Source organism: Aotus nancymaae, unplaced genomic scaffold (genome assembly GCF_030222135.1).
Source record: "Aotus nancymaae isolate 86718 unplaced genomic scaffold, 86718_ANA_hifiasm-v0.15.2.pri h1tg000028l, whole genome shotgun sequence".
Classification (NCBI taxonomy): Eukaryota; Metazoa; Chordata; class Mammalia; order Primates; family Aotidae; genus Aotus; species Aotus nancymaae.
Genome location: NW_026988441.1, coordinates 31501621 through 31522500, shown reverse-complemented (window position 1 = coordinate 31522500; position 20880 = coordinate 31501621). Strand labels below are relative to the sequence as shown.

Genomic DNA, 20880 nt, shown 5'->3' with positions numbered 1-20880 from the left:
GTGGCGGACGCTTATAATTCCAGCTACTTGGGAGGCTGAGGCAGGAGAATGGCTTGAACCTGGGAGTGGAGGTTGCAGTGAGCTAGGATTGCACCACTGCACTCCAGCCCGGGCAACAGAGCACGACTCTTCTCAAACAATAATAATTATTATTACTATTAAGCCATTCCTGCTTATAATGTGAGTTTCAAATGCTTAATCCTTATAATAACCCTATGAAGTGACTGCTATTTTTTACCTGCATTCTACGGGCAAGGAAACAGAGGCTCAGAGAGGTGAAGTCACTTGTCCAAGATCACACAGCAAATAGTTAGAACCAGGGTGTGAATCCAGCCAGACTAGCTCCAGCGCCAATAAGCTGCACCATCTCCTTATTCAGAAGCCCTTGACCTAGCATACAGATTGGAAGCACCATACATAAATATTGACCAGGCGGTGCGCAGACCACAGGAGGGGAAGAACTAAAGTGACTTAGCCTCCAAGGCACTGTTTTTTGAACCCGGCCTCGTCAGCGCCCTCTCCCAGACTTTCTGCACTAGGAACTGTTGTTATCTTCCTTCGGTGCTCAGAGAGGCTTGGCACTTGCCCGGGTTGCCCAGCTCTAACAGGACAGGCTGGGATTTTCAAGGTGGCTCCTTTTGCCCCCAAATCTGTCTTTTGCAACATATGTGGGGTCCTCCAGAGGAACTTCACCAGGCAAAGAACGGCCTTCTTGGATGGCAAAGGAATACATTTGATTCGCAGCGCGGCATTTCAGAGAGAGAGAGTGGGGTTCGTTTTGCTGCTGTGGTTGTCGTTGTTACTTTTTGGTGTTTTTTGAGAAGTCTCGCTCTGTCGCCCAGGCTGGAGTGCAATGGTGTGATCTTGGCTCACTGCAACCTCTGCCTTCTGGGTTCAAGTGACTCTCCTGTCTCAGCCTCCCAAGTAGCTGGGACTACAGATGTGTGCCACCATGCCCAGCTAATTGATTGATTGATTGATTGATTGATTGTATTTTTTAGTAGAGATGAGATTTCACCAAGGTGGCCAGGCTGGTCTCAAACTCCTGACCTCAGATGATCCACCCGCCTCTGCCTCCCAAAGTCCTGGGGATGGTGGGATTATTCTTTAACTTCAACGTCACCATTAGATTTTGACTCGGGGTTCATCTCTATGTGTCCGTGGTCTTCGTGTCTCTATGATTTGGGGATTCTAAGACCTGCCCTCCCAAATGTTATTTTCATGGTTGCAAGAGACAGAGGAGGTGAAAGGACTGTGAGTAGTTGGAAATATCAGAAGGTGAGGTCTTATTTTATTTTAATCCCAGTTCGGTCTCTTTCAAGCTGGTTCTAGTGGCCAGGGCTTAGAGAATGGGTTGCATGTGCCACGCTGGCCTTCGGGATTATATAAATGTCATCCTGAGTTTCTTGAGACTTCACGCAACCGAGTTCGACAGACATCACGTGCTTTCTCCCTGCAAAGCTCTATGCAGAGCGCTCCCAGAGATTCACGGGTCAGTAAGAGAGGGGACTCGGCTTTGTAGAGTTTAGTACTTGAAAGGCAGAGGAAAGCTTAGTGATAACAATTTCATTAGTTCACCCTTTCTTTCATTCCTTCATTCTACTATATGCCAGGCATTTCCAAGTTCAAGATCTTGAAAAGGCAGGCGTTAGGAACATGGGCTCTGGATTCAGACAGAATTGGGTTCCAAAGCTGATGCTAACTTATTGGCTTCATTATTTTACCTCTCTGCACCCCAGTTTCCTCCTCTATGAAATGGGTATTGAGAGGAGCAACCCATGAGCTCATACCCAAAGCCCCTTGACCCAGGCTGGGCCCATGGTGGGTGTGGGATAAATGGAGACTGGTCTCTGTGTAGCTCATAGACATTGCACAGCTGCTGTCTGCATGTCCACCTCCTCCTCCAGGCAGGCCCCCTTGACTACAGTGCATAAATTTGGGAACAGAAGATCCCCTGGGCAGAGAATGGAAGAGAAAATGGAGTTCGCTTGCTAAACCAGAGCCATAAAGAGGTGATCAACACAGATGTCCAACTTCACAGGGCTCCATCAGTTATTCACTCAACAAACACTGGTATCTATTACGCACTAGGCACTTTTCTAAGCACGCGAGACACAGTAGCAGAAAAGACCGACCAGAAACAAACCAACCAACCTGCCCTCATGGAGCTGACAATCCAATTTAGAAAGAAACACGTAATTTTATGTAACAAACAGAATCACTCCACAAAATGAACAGTGACCCCAGGAGAGGGGGCTCTACATGAGGTGACGTTTGTGCTGAGACCACAGTGCATGAAAGAGCCAGCCAGGGGAAGAGCATTCCAGGCAGAAGGAAGAGCAAGTGTAAAGGCCTTGAAAATGTGGGGGACGGAAGGAAGGCCAGTGGGGCTCAACCACAGTGAGGACGGTAATGATGGAATCGGCCGGGCGCGGTGCCTCACACCTGTAATCCCAGCACTTTGGGAGGCTGAGGCGGGCAGATCACGAGGTCAGGAGTTTGAGACCAGCCTGTCCAACATAGTGAAACCCTGTCTCTACTAAAAATACAAAAATTAGCTGACGTGGAGGTGTGTGCTTGTAATCCCAGCTACTTGGGAGGCTGAGGCAGGACAATCACTTGAACTGAGGAGGCAGAGGTTGCAGTGATTGGAAACCGCACCATTGCACTCTAGCCTGGGTGACAGAGTGAGACTTCATCTCCAAAATAATGATAATAATAATAATAATACTGGTGGAATCATGAGCAGTGGATCATGCGCAGAACCCTGCACCAAGGCTCAAGCGGTTAAGGGAGCCTGGAGTGTGGACAGACACCATCAAATGAATTCTGAGGGCCAGACACAGTGGCTCATGCCTGTAATCCCAGCACTTTGGGAGGCCAAGGCAGGTGGATCATTTGAGGTCAGGAGTTCAAGACCAGCGTGGCCAACATGGTGAAAACCCATCTCTGCCAAAAATATAAAGGTTATCCAGGCCTGATGACATGTGCCTATAGTCCCAGCTACCTGGGGAGGCCGAGGCTGGAGAATCACCTGAACCTGGGAGGCGGAAGTTGCAGTGAGCCGAGATCGCGCCACTGCACTCCAGCTTAGATGACTGAGTGCGGCTCTATCTCAAAAACAGTAACAAAAAGAACCCTGCAGTGTGGAACGGGTAGAATGTTGGAGTGATGGTGGCAGAATAAAAGATAAGGATCAGGTCAGGCACAGTGGAAGTAATCCCAGGGAATCTAAAGGCCGAGGCAGGAGCATCACTTGAGCCTAGGAGTTTGAGACCAGCCTGGGCAACATAGCGAGATCCAACGTCTACAAAAAGTAAAGTGAAATAGCCAGGTGTGGTGACACGTGCCTGTAATCTTAGTTTCTTGGGAGACTGAGTTGGGAGGATTGCTTGAGCCTGGTAGTTTAGGAGGGCGGGGAGCTGTGATTGTACCACTGCGCTCCAGCATGGGTGACAGACCGAGACCCCGTCAAAGAAGAAGAGGAAGAGAAAGAGGAAGTGGAAGACGAGGAACGACAGGGATCAGCAGTACGTGAACAGAAGCACGCAGACCCCACAAGAGGAGGAGGCGCGACCAGGCGCAGTGGCTCACGCCTGTAATCCCAAGGCGGGTGGATCACCTGAGGTCAGGAGTTCGAGTCCAGCCTGGCCAACATGGTGAAACCCCATCTCTACAAAATACAAAAATTAGCCAGGTGTGGTGGTGCACACCTGTAATCCCAGCTACTCGTGAGGCTAAGGCAGGAGAATAACCCAGGACACGGAGGTTGCAGTGAGCTGAGATCATGGCACTGTACTCCAGCCTGGGCAACAGAGTGAAAGAAAGAGAGAGAAAGAGAAAGGTGGGGAGGGAGGAAGGGAAAGAAAGGAAAGAAAGAAAAGAGATGAGAGAGAGAAAGAAAGAAAAGAAAGGAGAGGAAGGAAAGAAGGGAGGGAGGGAAGGAGGGAAAGGAAGAAAGGGAAAGGGGAGGGGAGGGGAGGGGGCATAGTTGTTCCCAGGACTGGAAACCCAAGGTACAGATAAATTCTAGACGGAAAAGTCACATTGGACAGAGGGGAAAATTTGGAAGTGGGGGTGGTGGGGGTTCATAAGCTGCTTGGGTTCAAGGACCAGCATGGAGAATCTGATAGACCAAATGGGATAGGGGAGCCCCATCTCTGGGGGGCCCTACCCAGACCTTCCACAGCTGCCAAAGCTGCTAATACAAAAAACAAAAGAAGGGTCTTTCTGCACCGTAAGTCAGCCAGCTACGCTGAAAAAGAAGCTCCCTGGGACCAGACCTATTTTTAAAAATATCAACTAGGCTAGAATTGGCCAACCTGCCTCCCTTAAGAAAAGAAAGAAAGAGGCCAGGCACGGTGGCTCACGCCTGTAATCTCAGCACTTTGGGAGGCCAAGGTAGGTGGATCATTTGAGGTCAGGAGTTTGAGACCAGCCTAGCCAACATGGTAAAGCCCCATCTCTACAAAAAATATAAAAATTAGCCAGGCTTGGCAGCTAATTACACTGGGTGCCTGTAATCTCAGCTACTTGGGAAGCTGAGGCAGGAGAATCACCTGAACCCGAGAGGCGGAGGTTGCAGTGAGCTGAGATCATGCCACTGCACTCCAATCCGTGCAACAGAGCAAGACTCCATCTCAAAAAGCAAACCAAAAAATAGAAGAAGAAGGAGGATGAGAAGGAGGAGGAGAAGGAGGAGGAGGAGGAGGAGGAAGGAAAGAAGGAAGAAAGGAAGGAAGGAAGAAGGAAGAAGAAAGAGGAAGAGGAGGAAGAGGAGGAGGAGGAAGAGGAGGAGGAAGAGGAGGAGGAGGAAGAGGAGGAGGAGGAAGAGGAGGAGGACTCTGATCTCTAAGCAGGTTCTTTTTAAAAGATTAGGTTGCAGTTTAATTGTGATATCTAAACAAAACAACCTGCTTTGTTTTTCTTTTTTTTTCAAGACAGGGTCTCACTCTGTCACCCAGGCTGGAGTACAGTGGTGTGATCATCACTCACTGCAGCCTTGAACTCCTGGGCTCAAGCGATCCTCCCACCTCAGCCTCCCAAAGTGCTGGGATTCCAGGCGTGAGCCACCATGCCCAGCCTTTTTTTAACTGTGTAAACTGAGGCCTCAGATGCTTAATGGCATACCCACTGCAGAAACTATTGCAAGTGCAAGTGCTTGCAATGTGGCTGCACTGTTCTAAACGCTATTTAATCATGCAGTGAACTTAATCTTTGTAAGAGCCCCAGAGACCCGTGCTGTCGTTTTCCCCATTTGACAGATAGGGAAACTGAGGCACAGAAAGGGAAAGGAAACCTCCTCCCCAGAATCTGTCAGCAAGTGGCAGAGTTGGGATTTGAACCCGGGCCGAGACACTCAACCACACCCCAGACTGAAGCCAGGCAGGCCCCACACTTGACCCCAGGACCTGCTTGTAACCCATCAGACGTCAGGGAGCCCTTCAAAGGCCCGAGTCTGCCCCTGCCACCCCAGTTCGTCTTTACCAAGCCCTTTGTGCATGAAAAAGCAATAGCCAGATATGTAACGATTAGCTATTACATGATGGGAATTCGATTATTGATCTGGGGCTGTTCTCGGAACAGGCAGGAAGGATACGGCAGGGAGGTGGGTACCCAGGAGCGCAATCTGAACCTGCTGTTGCCCGGCGCCTGCCCGGCTGGGGAGCCATGGCGCCACCTGGTGGCCAGTTGTGGCAGCGGCAGGGGACCTGGGGTTAACGCAGGGGACTCCGGCGCGCAGGCTGCTTTTTGAGCATAGCGTGTGTCAGGCGCTGTTCCAGCTCAGCGGTCCAAAAACCTCTCTAATAAAGGACCTCAGAGGAAATACTTCCGGCTCTGAGGGCCAGTCTCCGTCCCAGAGACAGCTCTGCCGTTGTAACACAAAAGGAGCCACAGACTACATCCGCACAAACAGACCAGGCTGTGTTCCAGTGAAACTTGGTGGACACCGAATTTTAAACGTCACAGAACTTTCACCTATCAAGAATTATCCTTCTTTTTATTATACGACAATAACAATTAATGAACAGGCCAGGCACAGTGGCTCATGCCTGTAATCCCACCACATTGGGAGGCCAAGGTGGGCAGATCACTTGAGGTCAGGAGCTCGAGACCAACCTGGCCAACATGGTGAAACCCCTTCTCTACTAAAAAATACAAAAATTAGCTGGCATGGGGGCATGCACCTGTAGTCCCAGCTACTTGGGAGGCTGAGGCAGGAGAATCGCTTGAACCCGGGAGAAGGGGGTTGCAGTGAGCTGAGATTGTGCCGCTGCACTCCAGCCTGGGTGACAGAGCAAGACTCTGTCTCAAAAAATAATAATGAACAAAAGCTATATGCAATGATATGGTGAATTTCACAAACATAATGGAGTAAAAGAAGCCCAAATGAAGCAAGCATGCTGTCCAATTTCATTTATAAAAAAGTTGAACTAATCTATGGTGTCAGAAATTTAGTAGGCATTTTCTTTTCTTTTTATTTTACCTTTAGGGAGATACGGGTTAGAGGGCATGAGAGGACTTTTGAGGTGTGGATAATGCTGTATTTTCTAACATGGTTGGTTACTTAGGTATGTTTATTCTACTGAAAATTGATCCAGCTGCATATTTATAAACAGTGCACTACTTTCTATATATGTTAATGTCAATAAAGTTTTTTTTTTTTTTTTTTTTTTGAGATAGGGTCTCACTCTGTCACCCAGGCTGGAATGCGGTGGTACATGGCTCATTGCAGCCTCCAACACGTAGGCTCAAGCAATCCTCCCACCTCAGCCTCCTGAGTAGCTGGGACTATAGGTGCACGCCACCACACCCAGCCAGTTTTTATTTTTTTTGTAAAGATGGGGTCTCGCTATGTTGCCCAGGCTAGTCTTAAACTCCTGGTCTCAAGCAATCCTCCTGCCTCAGCCACCCAAAGTGCTGGGGTTGCTGGTGCAAGCCTCTGTACCCAACCAATAAACATTTACGTTTTTTTTTAAAAAAAGAAATACTGTATTTCTTTTGACTTTTCTTCCATCACTAAAAAAATATAAAAACTACTGTTAGTCCACGGGTCCTATAAAAACAGGGCTTGGGGCAAGATTTGGATCCCTGGCTGGAGCTGCCTGGCCCCTGTTCTAGAAGCCGGAGAGATAGCAAAGAATGAACCAGACAGAAGTTCCAGCCCCTCTCCAGCCCATGCCTCCAAGACGACCAAGGAGCCACAGTCGTGCCAAAAAGGGCCACGGCCACACGCGGCCTATTTGCTGCATGAACTGTGCCCAACATGTGCCCAAGGACAAGGCCATTAAGAAATTTGAAACAGTAATCTCAGCACTTTGAGAGCCTGAGGCACATGGATCACGAGGTCAGGAGTTTGAGACCAACCTGGCCAACATGGCAAAACCCCGTCTCTACTAAAAATACAAAAATTAGCCAGCTGTGGTGGCACACACCTGTAATCCCAGCTACTTGAGAGGCTGAGACAGGAGACTCACTTGAACCTGGGAGTTGGAGGTTGCAGTGAACTGCACTCCTGCCTGGGTGACAAGAGCAAAATTCTGTCTCAAAAAAAAAAAAGAAAAAGAAAAGAAATTCGAAACACTGCCAGGTGCAGTGGCATGCACCTGTAATCCCAGCATTTTGGGAGGCCGAGGCAGGTGGATCACCTGAGGTCAGGAGTTTGAGACTAGCCTGGGCAACATAGCAAGACCCCATCTCTACAAAAAAATTTAAAAATTATCCAGGAGTGGTGGCACACACCTGTGGTCCTCGCTGCTCAGGTGGCTGAGGTGAGAGGATCACTTAAGCCCAGGAGGCCAAGGCTACACTCAGCCATTACTGCACCACTGCACTCCAGCCTGGGTGACAGAGTGAGACCCTGTCTCTAAAAATAAAATAAAATAAAAGTCAGTTTGTGTGTCTCGTCCTTGCAGCTCAGGCCTCAGGGACCAGGACAATTGAGGCCACCCATCCGATCCCTAGCTGGGAAAGTCACCCAGTCCTAGCTGGTGACCTGCAGTTTGGCTGAGCCTGGGTCCCTACATTGAGGGATGAGCCACTGTGGTAGCTCACGCCTGTGATCTAAGCACTTTGAGAGGCTGCGGCAGATGGATCACTTGAGGTCAGGAGGTCGAGGCCAGCCTGGCCAACGTGATGAAACCCTGTCTCTACTAAAAATACAAAAAAAAAAAAAAATAGCCAGGTGTGGTGGCGCGTGCCTGTAGTCCCAGCTACTCCAGAGGCTGAGGCAAGGGAATCGTCTTAACCCGGGAGGCGGCCAGTTCTGGCCTGGAATTCAAGGTCACGCCATCTCTGTCTTGGCTCTCGGGTGCTTCAGTAAGTAACCTGGAATTCACCTCTCAGGATCTGTTCACCCATCTGCATAAGGGGCAAAATAATAAGGGTCCTACGGGTCATCGTAAGTAATCATAAGAAGATATTAAGTAACCACAGTAACAATAATAGCAACAACAGCTGCCTGCGCCGTGTCGCGAGATCGTTGTGTGCATTTGAAAAGATGTCTGCACAGAATCACTTTGGAGAGCAATGGCATGCACCACAATCTATTCATAACAATGAGGATTAAATGAGTGAATGCGCATAAAGGTCTTGGAACAGTGCCCCACGGATAGTAAGTGCTCCATCAATACTGGGCTGGTTTGGTTTTGTTTGAGACGGAGTCTTGCTCTGTTGCCCAGTCTGGAGTGCCGTGGTGCCATCTCGGCTCACAGCAACCTCCACCTCCCGGGATCCAGCAATTCTCTTGCCTCGGCCTCTGGAGTAGCTGGGATTACAGGCATGCGCCACCACAAGAGGCTAATTTTTGTATTTTTAGTAGAGACAGGGTTTTACCATGTTGGCCAGGCTGGTCTCGAATTCCTGACCTCAAGTGATCCACCCACCTCAGACTCCCAAAGTGCTGGGATTACAGGTGTGAGCCACCGCGCCCGGCCAACACTGCTGATTGCCAGGCACAGTGGCTCATGCCTATAATCCCAGATACTCCAGAGGCTGAAGCAGGAGGATCGCCTGAGCCCAGAAGTTTGCGACCAGTCTGGGCAACATAGTGAGACCCCATCTCAAAAAAAAAAACCTGGGGATGATGATTATTATTACAGCCTAATAAGTATTATTCATGACACTCACGCAGTTCCCTTAACACTCCTGTCTTTGCTCCCATTCTCATAATGTTCTCTCTATTCTGTGATGATGACAATGGCTTAGCAGCTCGTTGCTTAGACCAGGCAGCATCAGCCTTACCCAGCAGCCTGTTGGAAAGACATGCAGAAACCCTGGCCAGGCATGAAGGCTCACACCTGTAATCCCAGCACTTTGGGAGGCTCAGGTGGCCAGATCACCTGAGGTCAGGAGTTTGAGACCAGCACCACCAACATGGAGAAACTCCGTCTCTACTAAAAATACAAAAATTGGTGCATGCTTGTAACTCCAGCTACTCAGGAGGCTGAGGCAGGAGAATCACCTGAACCCAAGAAGCAGAGGTTGCGGTGAGCCGAGATCACGCCACTACACTCCAGTCTGGGCAACAAGAGCAAAACTCTGTCAAAAAAAAAAATAATAATAAGAGGAAGGCAGGCAGGCAGGCAGAATCCCGAGTCTTAGCCTAGACCTGTCGAAACAGAATCTGCATTTAAGAAGACCCTATAGGCCAGACGTGGTGGCTCACACCTGTAATCCCAAGATTTGGGGAGGCTAAAGCAGGAGGATTGCTTGAGACCAGGAGGCTGAGGCTGCAGTGAGCCGTTATCAGGTCATTGCACTCCAGGCTGAGTGACAGAACATGATTCCGTCTCAAAGAGAAGCATTGAGTTTTATTAGAACTTAGCTGATGGTTGACCCAAACCCAGTTGGCTGGCTGGCAGCGGCTCTCATTCATCGTTAGTCAATGCTTTTCTTCAAGAGATATTTTGTGAGCACCTACTGGGTGCTGGCCTCAGTCTCTGGGGACACAGCTGTGAACAGGACAAACAAGCAACCCCTTTGGGGATATTCCAGTGGGCAAGACAGACCACCAGAAACGAGATAAATAACAATTCCAGCACACGGCAAGGTATTCCAGTCTGCTTAGACCTGCGTGAGTGGATTGATGGATTGGGATGTTGGCTGATAAAGTGGACATTTGGCTTTAAAAGATTCCTGCCTACAAAGCAAAGATTGAGGCCGGACACAGTGGCTCATGTCTGTAATCCCAGCACTTTAGGAGGCCAAGGCGGGTGGATCACTTGAGGCCAAGAGTTCAAGACCAGCCTGGCCAACATGGTGAAACCCTGTCTCTACTAAAAATACAAAAGTAGCTGGGCATGATGGCAGGTGCCTGTAATCCCAGCTATTTGGGAGGCTGAGGCAGACGGATCACTTGAACCTTGGAGGCAGAGGCATCAGTGAGCTGAGAACACTCCACTGCACTCCAGCCTGGGTGACAAAGCAAGACTCTCTCTCAAAAAAGAAAAGAAAGAAAAAAAGAAAGCAAAGATTGAAGAAAATAGTAATGCAAGCAGAAGGAGCAAAGAGACCAAACTCAGTCACGGGAAGTAAACAACGGGGATCTAATTCAATCACTATCAGAAGGTGGCCACAAGGCATTCAGAATTCTCATGAAGACCACTGGCGAGGTGAAATCACGGGAGCCTCACTGTGGCATGTACTGTGCCTGGGTGGGGTTCCCACTGGTGGACAAAACCACCACAGTTATAAAAATAAAACTTCCAAACAGGCTATGAAGAATGGAAGATGCTTAGGCTGGATGTAGTAGCTTACATCTATAATCCCAGTGATTAGGAGGCTGCGACAGGAGGATCGCTTGAGGCCGGGAGTTTGAGACCAGCTTCGGCAACGTAGTGAGACCTTGTCTCTACAAAAATAAAAAATTAGCCGGATGTGGTGGCACACACCTGTAGTCAGCTGCTAGGGAGGCTGAGAAGGGAGGATCACATGAGCCCAGGAGTTTGAGGCTGCGGTGAGCTATGATTGCCCCACTGGACTCCAGCCTGGGTAACAGAGCAAGATCTTGTCTCTAAATAATAACAATAATAATAAGGACAGCCGAAATAGCTCAGTTGGGAGAGCGTTAGACCAAATAATAATAATATTAATGGGAGACATTCTACAGGATGATTTATCTGCTTTCTTCTCGGAGTCAACAGGATAGAAAATAGGAGATCAGGAAGACTGCTATAGACTGAGTAAGACATAGAAGACATGACTACCAGAAAACTAAATATGGAATTACCACATGATCCAGCAATCCCACTTCTAGGAATACATCTCAGAGAATGGAAAGCAGGGTCTCCAAGAGTTATTTGTACACCTATGTTCACAGCAGCATTATTCGCAATAGCCCTAAAATAGAAGCAACCCCAGTGTTCATGGATGGATGGATAGGTGGGTGGATGGATGGATGGAAGGATGGGTGGATGGGTGGGTGGGTGAATAAGTGGGTGGGTGGATGGATGGATGGGTACATGGATGGATGGATGGGTACATGGATGGATGGATGGATGGGTGGACAAATGGGTGGATGGATGGGTGGATGGGTGGGTGGGTGGATGGGTGGGTGGATGGGTGGATGGATGGATGGATGGATGGATGGATGGATGGGTGGGTGGGTGGATGGGTGGGTGGATGGGTGGATGGGTGGATGGGTGGGTGGATGGGTGGGTGGGTGGATGGGTGGGTGGATGGGTGGGTGGATAAATGGGTGGATGGATGGGTAGATGGGTGGATGAATGGGTGGATGGGTGGGTAGGTGGATGGGTGGATGGGTGGATGGGTGGGTGGATGGATGGATAGATGGATGGGTGGATGGGTGGATGGGTGGATATATGGATGGATGGATGGATAGATGGATGGGTGGATGGATAGATGGACAGATGGATGGATGGACAAAATGTGATCTATCCATACAATGGAATATTATTCAGCCTTAAAAAGTGAGAAAATTCTGACGCATGCTACAACATGGATAAACCTGGAGGACATTATGCCCAGTGAAATAGACACAAAAGGACTAACACTGTATGTTTCTACTTATATGAGGTCCCTAGAGTCATCAGATTCATGCAGACAGAAAGTAGAATCGTGGATGCCGGGGCTGGGGGATAGGGTATAGGGAGCGAGTGTTTCATGGGGAAAGAGTTTCAGTTTGAAGTGATAAAAAACGTTCTGGAGATCGGCTGGGCGTGGTGGCTTATGCCCGTAATCCTGGCACTTTGGGAGTCTCAGGGGGTGCTGACCACTTGAGTTCAGGAGTTCGAGACTAGCCTAGCCAACATGGCAAAACCCTGTCTCTACTAAAAATACAAAAATTAGCCGGGCGTGGTCGTGCATGCCTGTAATCCCAGCTACTTGGGAGGCTGAGGCAGGAGAATCCCTTGAATCCGGGAGGTGGAGGATGCAGTGAGAAGAGATCGCACCACTGCACTCCAGCCTGAGCGACAGAGCAAGACTTTGTCTCAAAACAAACAAAAACAAGTTCTGGAGATGGATGGTGGTGATGGTCACACAACGATGTGAATGTACTTAATGCCACTGAACTGCAGGCTTAAAAAAGGTTAAAATTGTCAATTTTATGTTATGTATATTTTATCACAATTAAAAGAGAGAGAAACGGCAAAATGCAACACACAGACCTCCTTGATTCAAAAAAAGAATCAACTGTAAAAAGACAAGCAAGGAAATCTGAATGTGGACTGGAAATTAGACATAAAAACCATGATTAATGTTCTCAGCGTGATATTCCTAAGATGTGTCCGTGTGCTTTAGAGATGTCGTCTGAAGTTTGCAAAAATCACGAGGTCAGGGATTTACTTTTAAATATTCAGAAAGAGGATATGGATTTCTGATGCGCGTCTGGCACAATCCTGATAATTATTCAATTGTGATGGGTATGAACATTTCACCGAGCTCTTCCTCCTACTTTGAGCATATTAGAATATTTTCAGAGTAAAAAAGCTCTTACAGAACACAGTATTTAAAAAGTGAAGGCAAACTTCTAAAACATGAGGGCAAAAGCATGTTGTACTATTAAATCAAACTCTTAAAGCCATTTGAAAATATGATGTATCTCATTGACGTCTCATCCTTTTCACGTTATTTTTATGTGTATTTTACAGTACATTTAACACATTTAGCAAAATACTTTCATAAATTACATATAAATAAAAATGCACATGCCGTGGGTATGCATTTCAGCTCTGGCTGTGCAGAGTGATTGTTCTGCTGGTTGGGCAGGAGTTCAGAAGTTTGGAGATCATGGCTATACAGACACCTTGGGCCAGGCATGGTGACTCATGCCTGTCATCCCAGCAATTTGGGGGGCCAAGGCAAGAGGGTCACTTGAGCCCATGAGTTGAGACCAACCTGAGCAAGAGCCCGATGCTACAAAGACAAAAATTTTTAACTAGCTGGTCATGGTGTGCTGCACCTGTAGTCCCAGTTACTTGCGAGGCTGAGGTGGGAGGCTCGTTTGAACCCAGGAGGTCAAGGCTGCAGTGAGCCATGGTAGAGCCACTGCACTCCAGCCTGGGTGACAGAGCAAGACCTTGCCTCCAAAATTAATTAATTACAATTTATAAAAATGAAGCTGGGCGTAGTAGCACAAGCTTGTAATCCCAGCACTTTGGGAGGCCGAGGCGGGTGGATCACCTGAGGTCAGGAGTTCAAGACTAGCCTCTACTAAACCCTGTCTCTACTAAAACGAAAAAGAAAAAATTATTCAGACGTGGTGGCGCATGCCTGTAATCCCAGCTACTCAGGAGGTTGAGGCAGGAGAATTGCTGGAACCCAGGAGACGAAGGTTGCAGTGAGCCGAGATCGCGCCACTGCACTCCAGCCTGGAGTACAAGAGGAAAACTGTCTCAAAAAAAAAAGAAAAGAAAAGAAAGAAAGGAAAGGAAATGAGGGATAGTGGAAATACATGGAGACTAACGAGGGAAGGAAGAGGAGAGGAGTCGAGAGAGAAAGGGTGAGTTCTAGAGAGGGCAGAATAGAGACGTGCCCAGCGTCGACGTAAAGGGAATGGGTGCACCCTGGCTAGTTATGCAATGATGGATGGGTGGATGGACAGACTGGTGGGTGGGTGGACTGAAGAATGGATGGATGAATGGGCAAATGGAAGAATGGGTGAGTGGGCGGGTGGGTCGGATGATGGATAGAGGTGTGGACAGGTGGGTGAATGCGAAAGTGGTTGGATAGCTGGAAAATGGATGGACGAGAGAATGAATAGGGAGCTGGATGAATGGATTGATGGACATAAAGATGGATGGATGGATGCACAAAAGTTTGGATGAGTGGGTGGTGGGAGGGTGAGTGGACAGACGAGTGGATGGAGAGGAGGGAAAGCTAAGAGGAGCCCAGCACCGTGGCGGGCGGAGGGGAGGTCACCACATTGCCTTCCTAAACGATGCTCAGACGCGCCAGCAGATGTCAGACTAACCTCAGGAAACCACCTCAGCGGCCGAGCTTGCACCACCCTGAGCCCCATCCGGAAGCTCTTTGATTCAAACCGAGCAACGGCTCATTTTAATAAAACAGTTCTCATTGCACCGTGTGTTTACACACCCCCTCGCCAGCTCCCTCCCAACCCAAATGGCAGCTATAACCCCACGTCCCCTCCTGCAAATGGAAAAATGGGGGCGTGGTGGGCGTCTGCTGAAGTGTGCTTTCCACAGGGTGGAGTCTGGATCATGGAGAGGGTAACAGAGTCAATGCTGGGATCCCCGAAATTGATTCGTGTCCGTATCAGCCTCAGCTCCAATCAACCTAATATTTATATTCCCATCCCACGCTCCTGAGATCTGCTCAGGAATCCACCCTAGGTCTGTGCCTTTGCTAAAAAAAAAAGTTCTTGAGGAAAGGGAAAGGAAAGGGGAAAGAAAGATAGGAAGGAAGGAAGGAAGGAAGGGAGAGAGAGAGGAAGGGAAGGGATGGGGACCCTGTTTCGGAAGGAAGGAAGGAAGGGAGGGAGGGAGGGAGGGGAGAGACTCTGTCTTAAAAGGAAGGAAAAGAAAGAAGGAAAGGAGAGAGAGAGGAAAAGAAAGAGGAAGGGAGGGAGGGAGGATGGGGAGAAGAAAAACCCACCAGTTCCCCTACTGTGTGGAAAAGGATGTGCAGGGGCTGGCCTGGGAATGAACCTTCACACAAACCACCTTCAACACCCGAACAGCCAAGAACCCGCGATTTCCGGGGTGAGGACCCAGCTCAGGAAAGCCATTCATCCAACATGGCCCAGTAGCAACTACGTGACGTGACGGAGCCAGTTCCATCCCCGCGTCTCCCACCAGAAGACCCACTTTTGGGGTCACCGACAGAGAAAGGGGGACCCAGGACCAGACTCGACTGAAGCCACCATGTATCTAGGTCCCCTTCCGCCTTCACACACTTTTGTCTCCGGCCCTTAAACCCACAGATTTCAACTCAACACTGGAAATAGAAATGGGGTTCCCACATTTCCCCCCCAGAAAGCAGCACTTCTCAGCCACCCCAACAGAAATATTCGCTGGCTGGGCGCTGCGGCTCACGCCTGTCATCCCAGCACTTTGGGAGGCCGAGGCGGGCGGATCACCTGAGGTCAGGAGTTTGAGATTACGCTGGCCAACGTGGAGAAACCCCATCTCTCCTAAAACTACAAAATTAGCCGGTTGTGGTGGCAGGTGCCTGCAATCCCAGCTGCTCTGGAGGCTGATTCAGGAGAATCGCTTGAACCTGGGAGGCGGAGGTTGGCGTGAGCTGAGATCGCGCCACTGCACTCCACCTGGCAACAATTGCAAAACTCCATCTCAAAAAAAAGAAAAGAAAAGAAAAAGAAAGAAATATTTGCCAAGCCATCAGAGTGGACACTCACAATCCTCAGAGCCGGGTCCTGGCTGCCACACCCCTGGTTAACCCCTTCGTTGCCGCAGCGTGGGGCAGTGTGGGGAGTCACAGAGCCCTGGGGGCGTCCAGGGGTCTTAACGCAACTAATATTGATCAACTAGCAGGGAAGCATTTTGACATTTCAGAAGCCAGTACAGACATATTAATACGCTCAATGCATGAATTTGCCCCCTGGAAAAAAGCATGCCCAAAACATTTAACCGCCAAAGGACCCCCCCCTCCCCGGCCGCCCCGGTACAGCCCGACTCGACTCGGCCCATACTCACTCCCATTCTTTCCTCCTGGCCTGGGGGGTGCTGTGGATTTTGTGGGCCTGGTGAGCCAAGATGACATCTCGGTGGTCCACCACGCCACCCCGCCGCCTCAGAGGGGGCCCCTCGAAGCAGATGCTGAGCCGGGGAGGCCGCGTGTCCTGCAGGGTGCTGGGCGCGCCCCGAGCTGCGGTCGTGCAGGGCGTCATAGTAACTGGGGCGCCAGAGCATGGAGTCGGGGACCCAGGAAGACTTCAGCATCCATGGGGCTCGCTCAGAAATCCCAGGGTCTTCCGCCTCAGCACAGTGAGGGGGAAACTAGGGGAAGAAAGAGGAGAGAGAGAGCCAGCTTGAGGGAGAGGCAGGCAGAGCTCACAGAGGGCCAGGAGAAGGGAACTCAGAAGACAGGAGAGGCCGCCCCACCCTCCTTCCCAGAAAGTCAAAATATACCCCAACCCCAGCTGGCCGGGATTTAGTAGTTCCTTGGCAACTCAGGGCCCAGAAAGCCAGTTCTTAGGAGCTGCCCGGCAACAGCTGCGCCCCATGGAGCAAAAGACTACGAGGCCGTGCAGCAGGCACTTACTCCACCACCCAGGTGCCGGCCACGGAGGGCGGGACGCTGGGCTTCTCAGCATCTCTACCTCCGTCTCTGCAAAACGAACCACCCTGAGCCTGCTGGTTCATTCTTCAGTCCCCGGGTCCTGTGAGCTCTGGAAAGCTGAAAGGGTGAGTTCCAGAGGCAGTTTTAAATGCTCGTGGGAGACCGGGCACTGTGGCTCACACCTGTAATCCCAGCACTTTGGGAGGCTGAAGAGGGCGCATCACCTGAGGTCAGGAGTTCGAGACCAGCCTGGCCAACGTGGTGAAACCTTGTCTGTACTAAAAATACAAAAATTAGACTAGCATGGTGGCGCATGCCTGTGATGCCTCAGCTCAGGAGGCTGAGGCAGGAGAATCGCTTGAACCCAGGAGGCAGAGGTTACAGTGAGTCAAGGTTGTGCCACTGCACTCCAGCCTGGGCAACGGTGACACCCTGTCTCTAAATAAATAAATAAATAAATAAATACATATGGGAGTGGCCACCTGTCCAGCCACCCTGCTTCTCACCAGGTTCTCTGTTTTTTTAACTTTATTATTATTATTATTATTATTTTAGAGATGGGGTGTTGCTATATTGCCTAGGCTGGGCTGGAACTGCCAGACTGCAGCGATTCTCCTGCCTCGGCCTCCCTCTTGAGTAGCTGGGAGGACAGGTGCATGCCACCACACCAGGCTGCAGCTGGTTTTGGGGTTGGTTGGTTGTCTGTTTGAGATGAAATCACTCTGTCACCCAGGTTGGAGTGCAATGGCGCGATCTTGGCTCACTGCAACCTCCGCCTCCCAGGTTCAAGTGATTCTCCTGCCTCAGTCTCCTGAGTAGCTGGGATTACAGGCATCTGCCACCACGCCCAGCTAACTTTTGAATGTTTAGTAGAGATGGAGTTTCACCACGTTGGCCAGGCTGATCTCTAATTTCTGATCTCAAGTGATCTGCCTGCCTCTGCCTCCCAAAGTGCCGGGATTACAGGCATGAGCCACTACGCCCAGTCAACAGCTGGTTTTTGAAAAGGGAAAAGAGATAGACTTTCCTCCACTCACACATTCGTCAGACGGACACTCAACACACCAAAGGACCTTGTAGCCCCAAGATCTTTATCTCCAATCACTTATTCATTCAACAAATCTGAGCAACCACCCAATTTGTGCCTGGCCCTGTGCTGGATGCTGGAGACACCGCCATGAATAAGACTGGACAAACATCCCCACCCTCATGGAGAGGGCATTCTGGGAGGGAGACAGACAAGGAACAAAATAAGTGGGTACATTATACAGAGATTAGAGGTTAAAAAGTGCTGGGAAGGGCCAAAGGTGCAGGTATGGCGGCTCGTGCCTGTAATCCTAGCACTCTGGCATGCAGATTGCTTTAGCTTAGGAGTTTGAGACCAACCTGGGCAACATAGCAAGACCCCATCTCTACTAAAAATACAAAAATTAGCTGGGCATGGTGGCACGTGCCTCTAGTTCCAGCTACTTGGGAAGCTGAGGTGGGAGGATCAGTCAAGCCTGGGAGGCAGAGGTTGCAGTGAGCCAAGATTGTGCCACTGCACTCTAGCCTGGGCGATAGAGACAGACCCTGTCTCAAAAAAATTTTTTTAATTGATGAATAAAAATCGTGTGTGTATATAATTAGGTTTTTGAGACGGAGTCTCACACTGTCACCTAGGCTAAAGTGCAGTGGCATGATCTCAGCTCACTGCAGCCTCCACCTCCTGGGTTCAAGCAATTCTCCTGGCTCAGCCTCCCAAGAGCTGGGATTACAGGTGCATGCCACCATGCCCGGCTAATTTTTTGTATTTTTAGTAGAGACAGGGTTTCACTATGTTAGCCAGACTGGTCTCGATCTCCTGACCTTGTGATCTGCCCGCCTCAGCCTCCCAAATTGCTGGGATTATAGGCGTGAGCCACCACGTCCGGCCTTTTTTTTTTTTTTTTTTTTTTTTTTGAGACAAAGTTTCACTCTTGTTGCCCAGGCTGGAGTGCAATGGTGTGATCTCAGCTCATTTGAACCTCCACCTCCTGGTTTCAAGCAATTCTCCCACCTCAGCCTCCGGAGTAGCTGGGATTACAAAATTGTATGTATTTATGATGTCCAACATGATGATCTGGATCATGTATGCCTTCTGGAATGGCGAACTTGGGCTAATTAACATAGGCATTACCTCACATGCTTACTGAGGTCTTTCTGTGACTAATCTCTTCTTAGAGGACACTAGTAATAGCCGAGAGCAGTGGCTCACATCTGTAATCCCAGCACTTTGGGAGGCCGAGGCGGGCAGATCACCTGAGGTCAGGAGTTCGAAACCAGCCTGACCAACATGGAGAAACCCTGTCTCTACTAAAAATACAAAATTAGCTGGGAATGGTGGCGGGCCTCTGTAATCCCAGCAACTTGGGAGGCTGAGGCAAGAGAATTGCTTGAACCCAGGAGGTGGAGGTTGCAGTGAGCTGAGACCGCACCATTGCACTCCAGCCTGGGCAACAAGAGTGAAACTCTGTCTCAAAATAAAAATAAAAAATAGAAGGACACCAGTAATATTGAATTAGTGCCCACTCATATAACCTCCTTTTACCTTAATTACTTTTGTAAAGGCCCTGTCTCCATATGCAGCCAAATTCGGAGATACTGGAGTTTAGACTTCAACATATGAATTTGGGAAGACACCATTCAGTCCATAATAAAGAGGGGTAAGATGTGTAGGCTGGGTGCAGTCACTCATGCCTGTAATCCTGGCACTTTGGGAGGCAGAGGCAGGCAGATCACTTGAGATCAGGAATTAGAGATCAGCCTGGCCAACGTGGTGAAACTCCATCTCTACTAAACATTCAAAAGTTAGCTGGGCGTGGTGGCAGATGCCTGTAGTCCCAACTTCTCAGCAGGCTGAGGCAGGAGGATTGTCTGAGCCTGAGATGAGGTTGCGGTGAGCTGTGATTGTACCCTGAACTTCTACCTGGCCAATGGAGTGAGACCCTGTGTCAAAATGAGGAGGAGGAGGGGGAGGGGGGAGGAGGAGGAGAGAGGAAAGGAGGAGTAGGAGGGGGAAGTGGGGAGGAAGGGAAGGAGAGGGAAGAGGGAGGAGGGAGAAGAGGGAGAGGGGGAGGAGGGGGGAGGAGGGAGGAGGAAGGGGAGGAGGGGGGAGGAGGAAGAAGAGGAAGAGAAAGAAGAAGAAGGGGAGGAGGGAGAGGGGGAGGGGAGGAGGGAGGAGGAAGGAAGAGGAGGGAGGAGGAGGGGGAGGAGGGGGGAGGAGGGAGGAGGAGGGGGAGGAGGGAGGAGGAGGGGGAGGAGGGGGGAGGAGGGAGGAGGAGGGGGAGGAGGGGAGAGGAGGAAGAAGAGGAAGAGAAAGAGGAAGAAGGAGAAGGAGGAGGGAAGAGGAGGGAGGAGGGGGGAGGGGGGAGGAGGGAGAGGGGAGGAGGGGAGGAGGGAGGAGGAAGGAAGAGGAGGGAGGAGGGAGGAGGAGGGGGAGGAGGAAGAAGAGGAAGAACAAAAGGAAGAAGAAGAAGGAGAAGGAAGAGGGAGGAGGGGGAGGGGGAGGAGGGAGAGAGGGAGGAGGAGGGGGAAGGGGAGAGGAGGAGGAGAAGGAAAGAAGAAACAAAGAGAAAAAGGAGAAAGGGAGAAAGAGAGGGAGGAGGAGGAGGAAGAGAAGGGTTGGGTAGACTGACTTTATGAAATAGGGGCACAGAGACAGCCTCACTGAGGAGGTGGCATCTGAGAGAGGCCTGAGGGGGGTGAGGAGCCACGTGGGTATCTGAGGGAAGAACTTCCCGGGCAGAAGGAGCAGCACGTGAGGGTCTGGAGGCAGGACTGCGTGTGACTTGCTCAAGGAACAGTGAAGAGGCCCGTGTGGCTGTGGGTGGCATGGTCCATGGCTTCTGGAATCTACACCTCACCAAAAGCGTATTTCCAATCCCAAACTGATTTCTCCCACCTGAGTCAGCCCCGACGACTAGCCTCTCAGTATCTGTCCAAAAAAAGCAATCTATTGGGAGGGTGGCATGAATGACATGGAATTAGGCCATGCACAGCGGCTCACGCCTGTAATCACAACAGTTTAGGATGCTGAGGCAGGAGGATCACTTCAGCCCAGAAGTTTGAGACCAGCCTGAGCAACATAGCAAGACCCTGTCTCCAAAAAAAAAAATAATTTTTTTTTTTTTAAAT

The 20880-nt window shown here is 49.9% G+C and overlaps 1 protein-coding gene across 1 annotated transcript in view; it reads right to left on the bottom strand.

Moving 5' to 3' along the window:
* The window catches only part of LOC135276824 (basic proline-rich protein-like), a 34685-nt gene extending 18352 nt beyond the window's left edge, over nucleotides 1-16333 (bottom strand). Inside the window, 3 exon segments of the mRNA XM_064382139.1 lie at nucleotides 4684-4851; nucleotides 5543-5680; nucleotides 16140-16333. Of these exon segments, the coding sequence (XP_064238209.1) occupies nucleotides 4684-4851; nucleotides 5543-5680; nucleotides 16140-16333 (500 nt within the window).
* Nucleotides 16334-20880: the final 4547 nt, after the last annotated feature.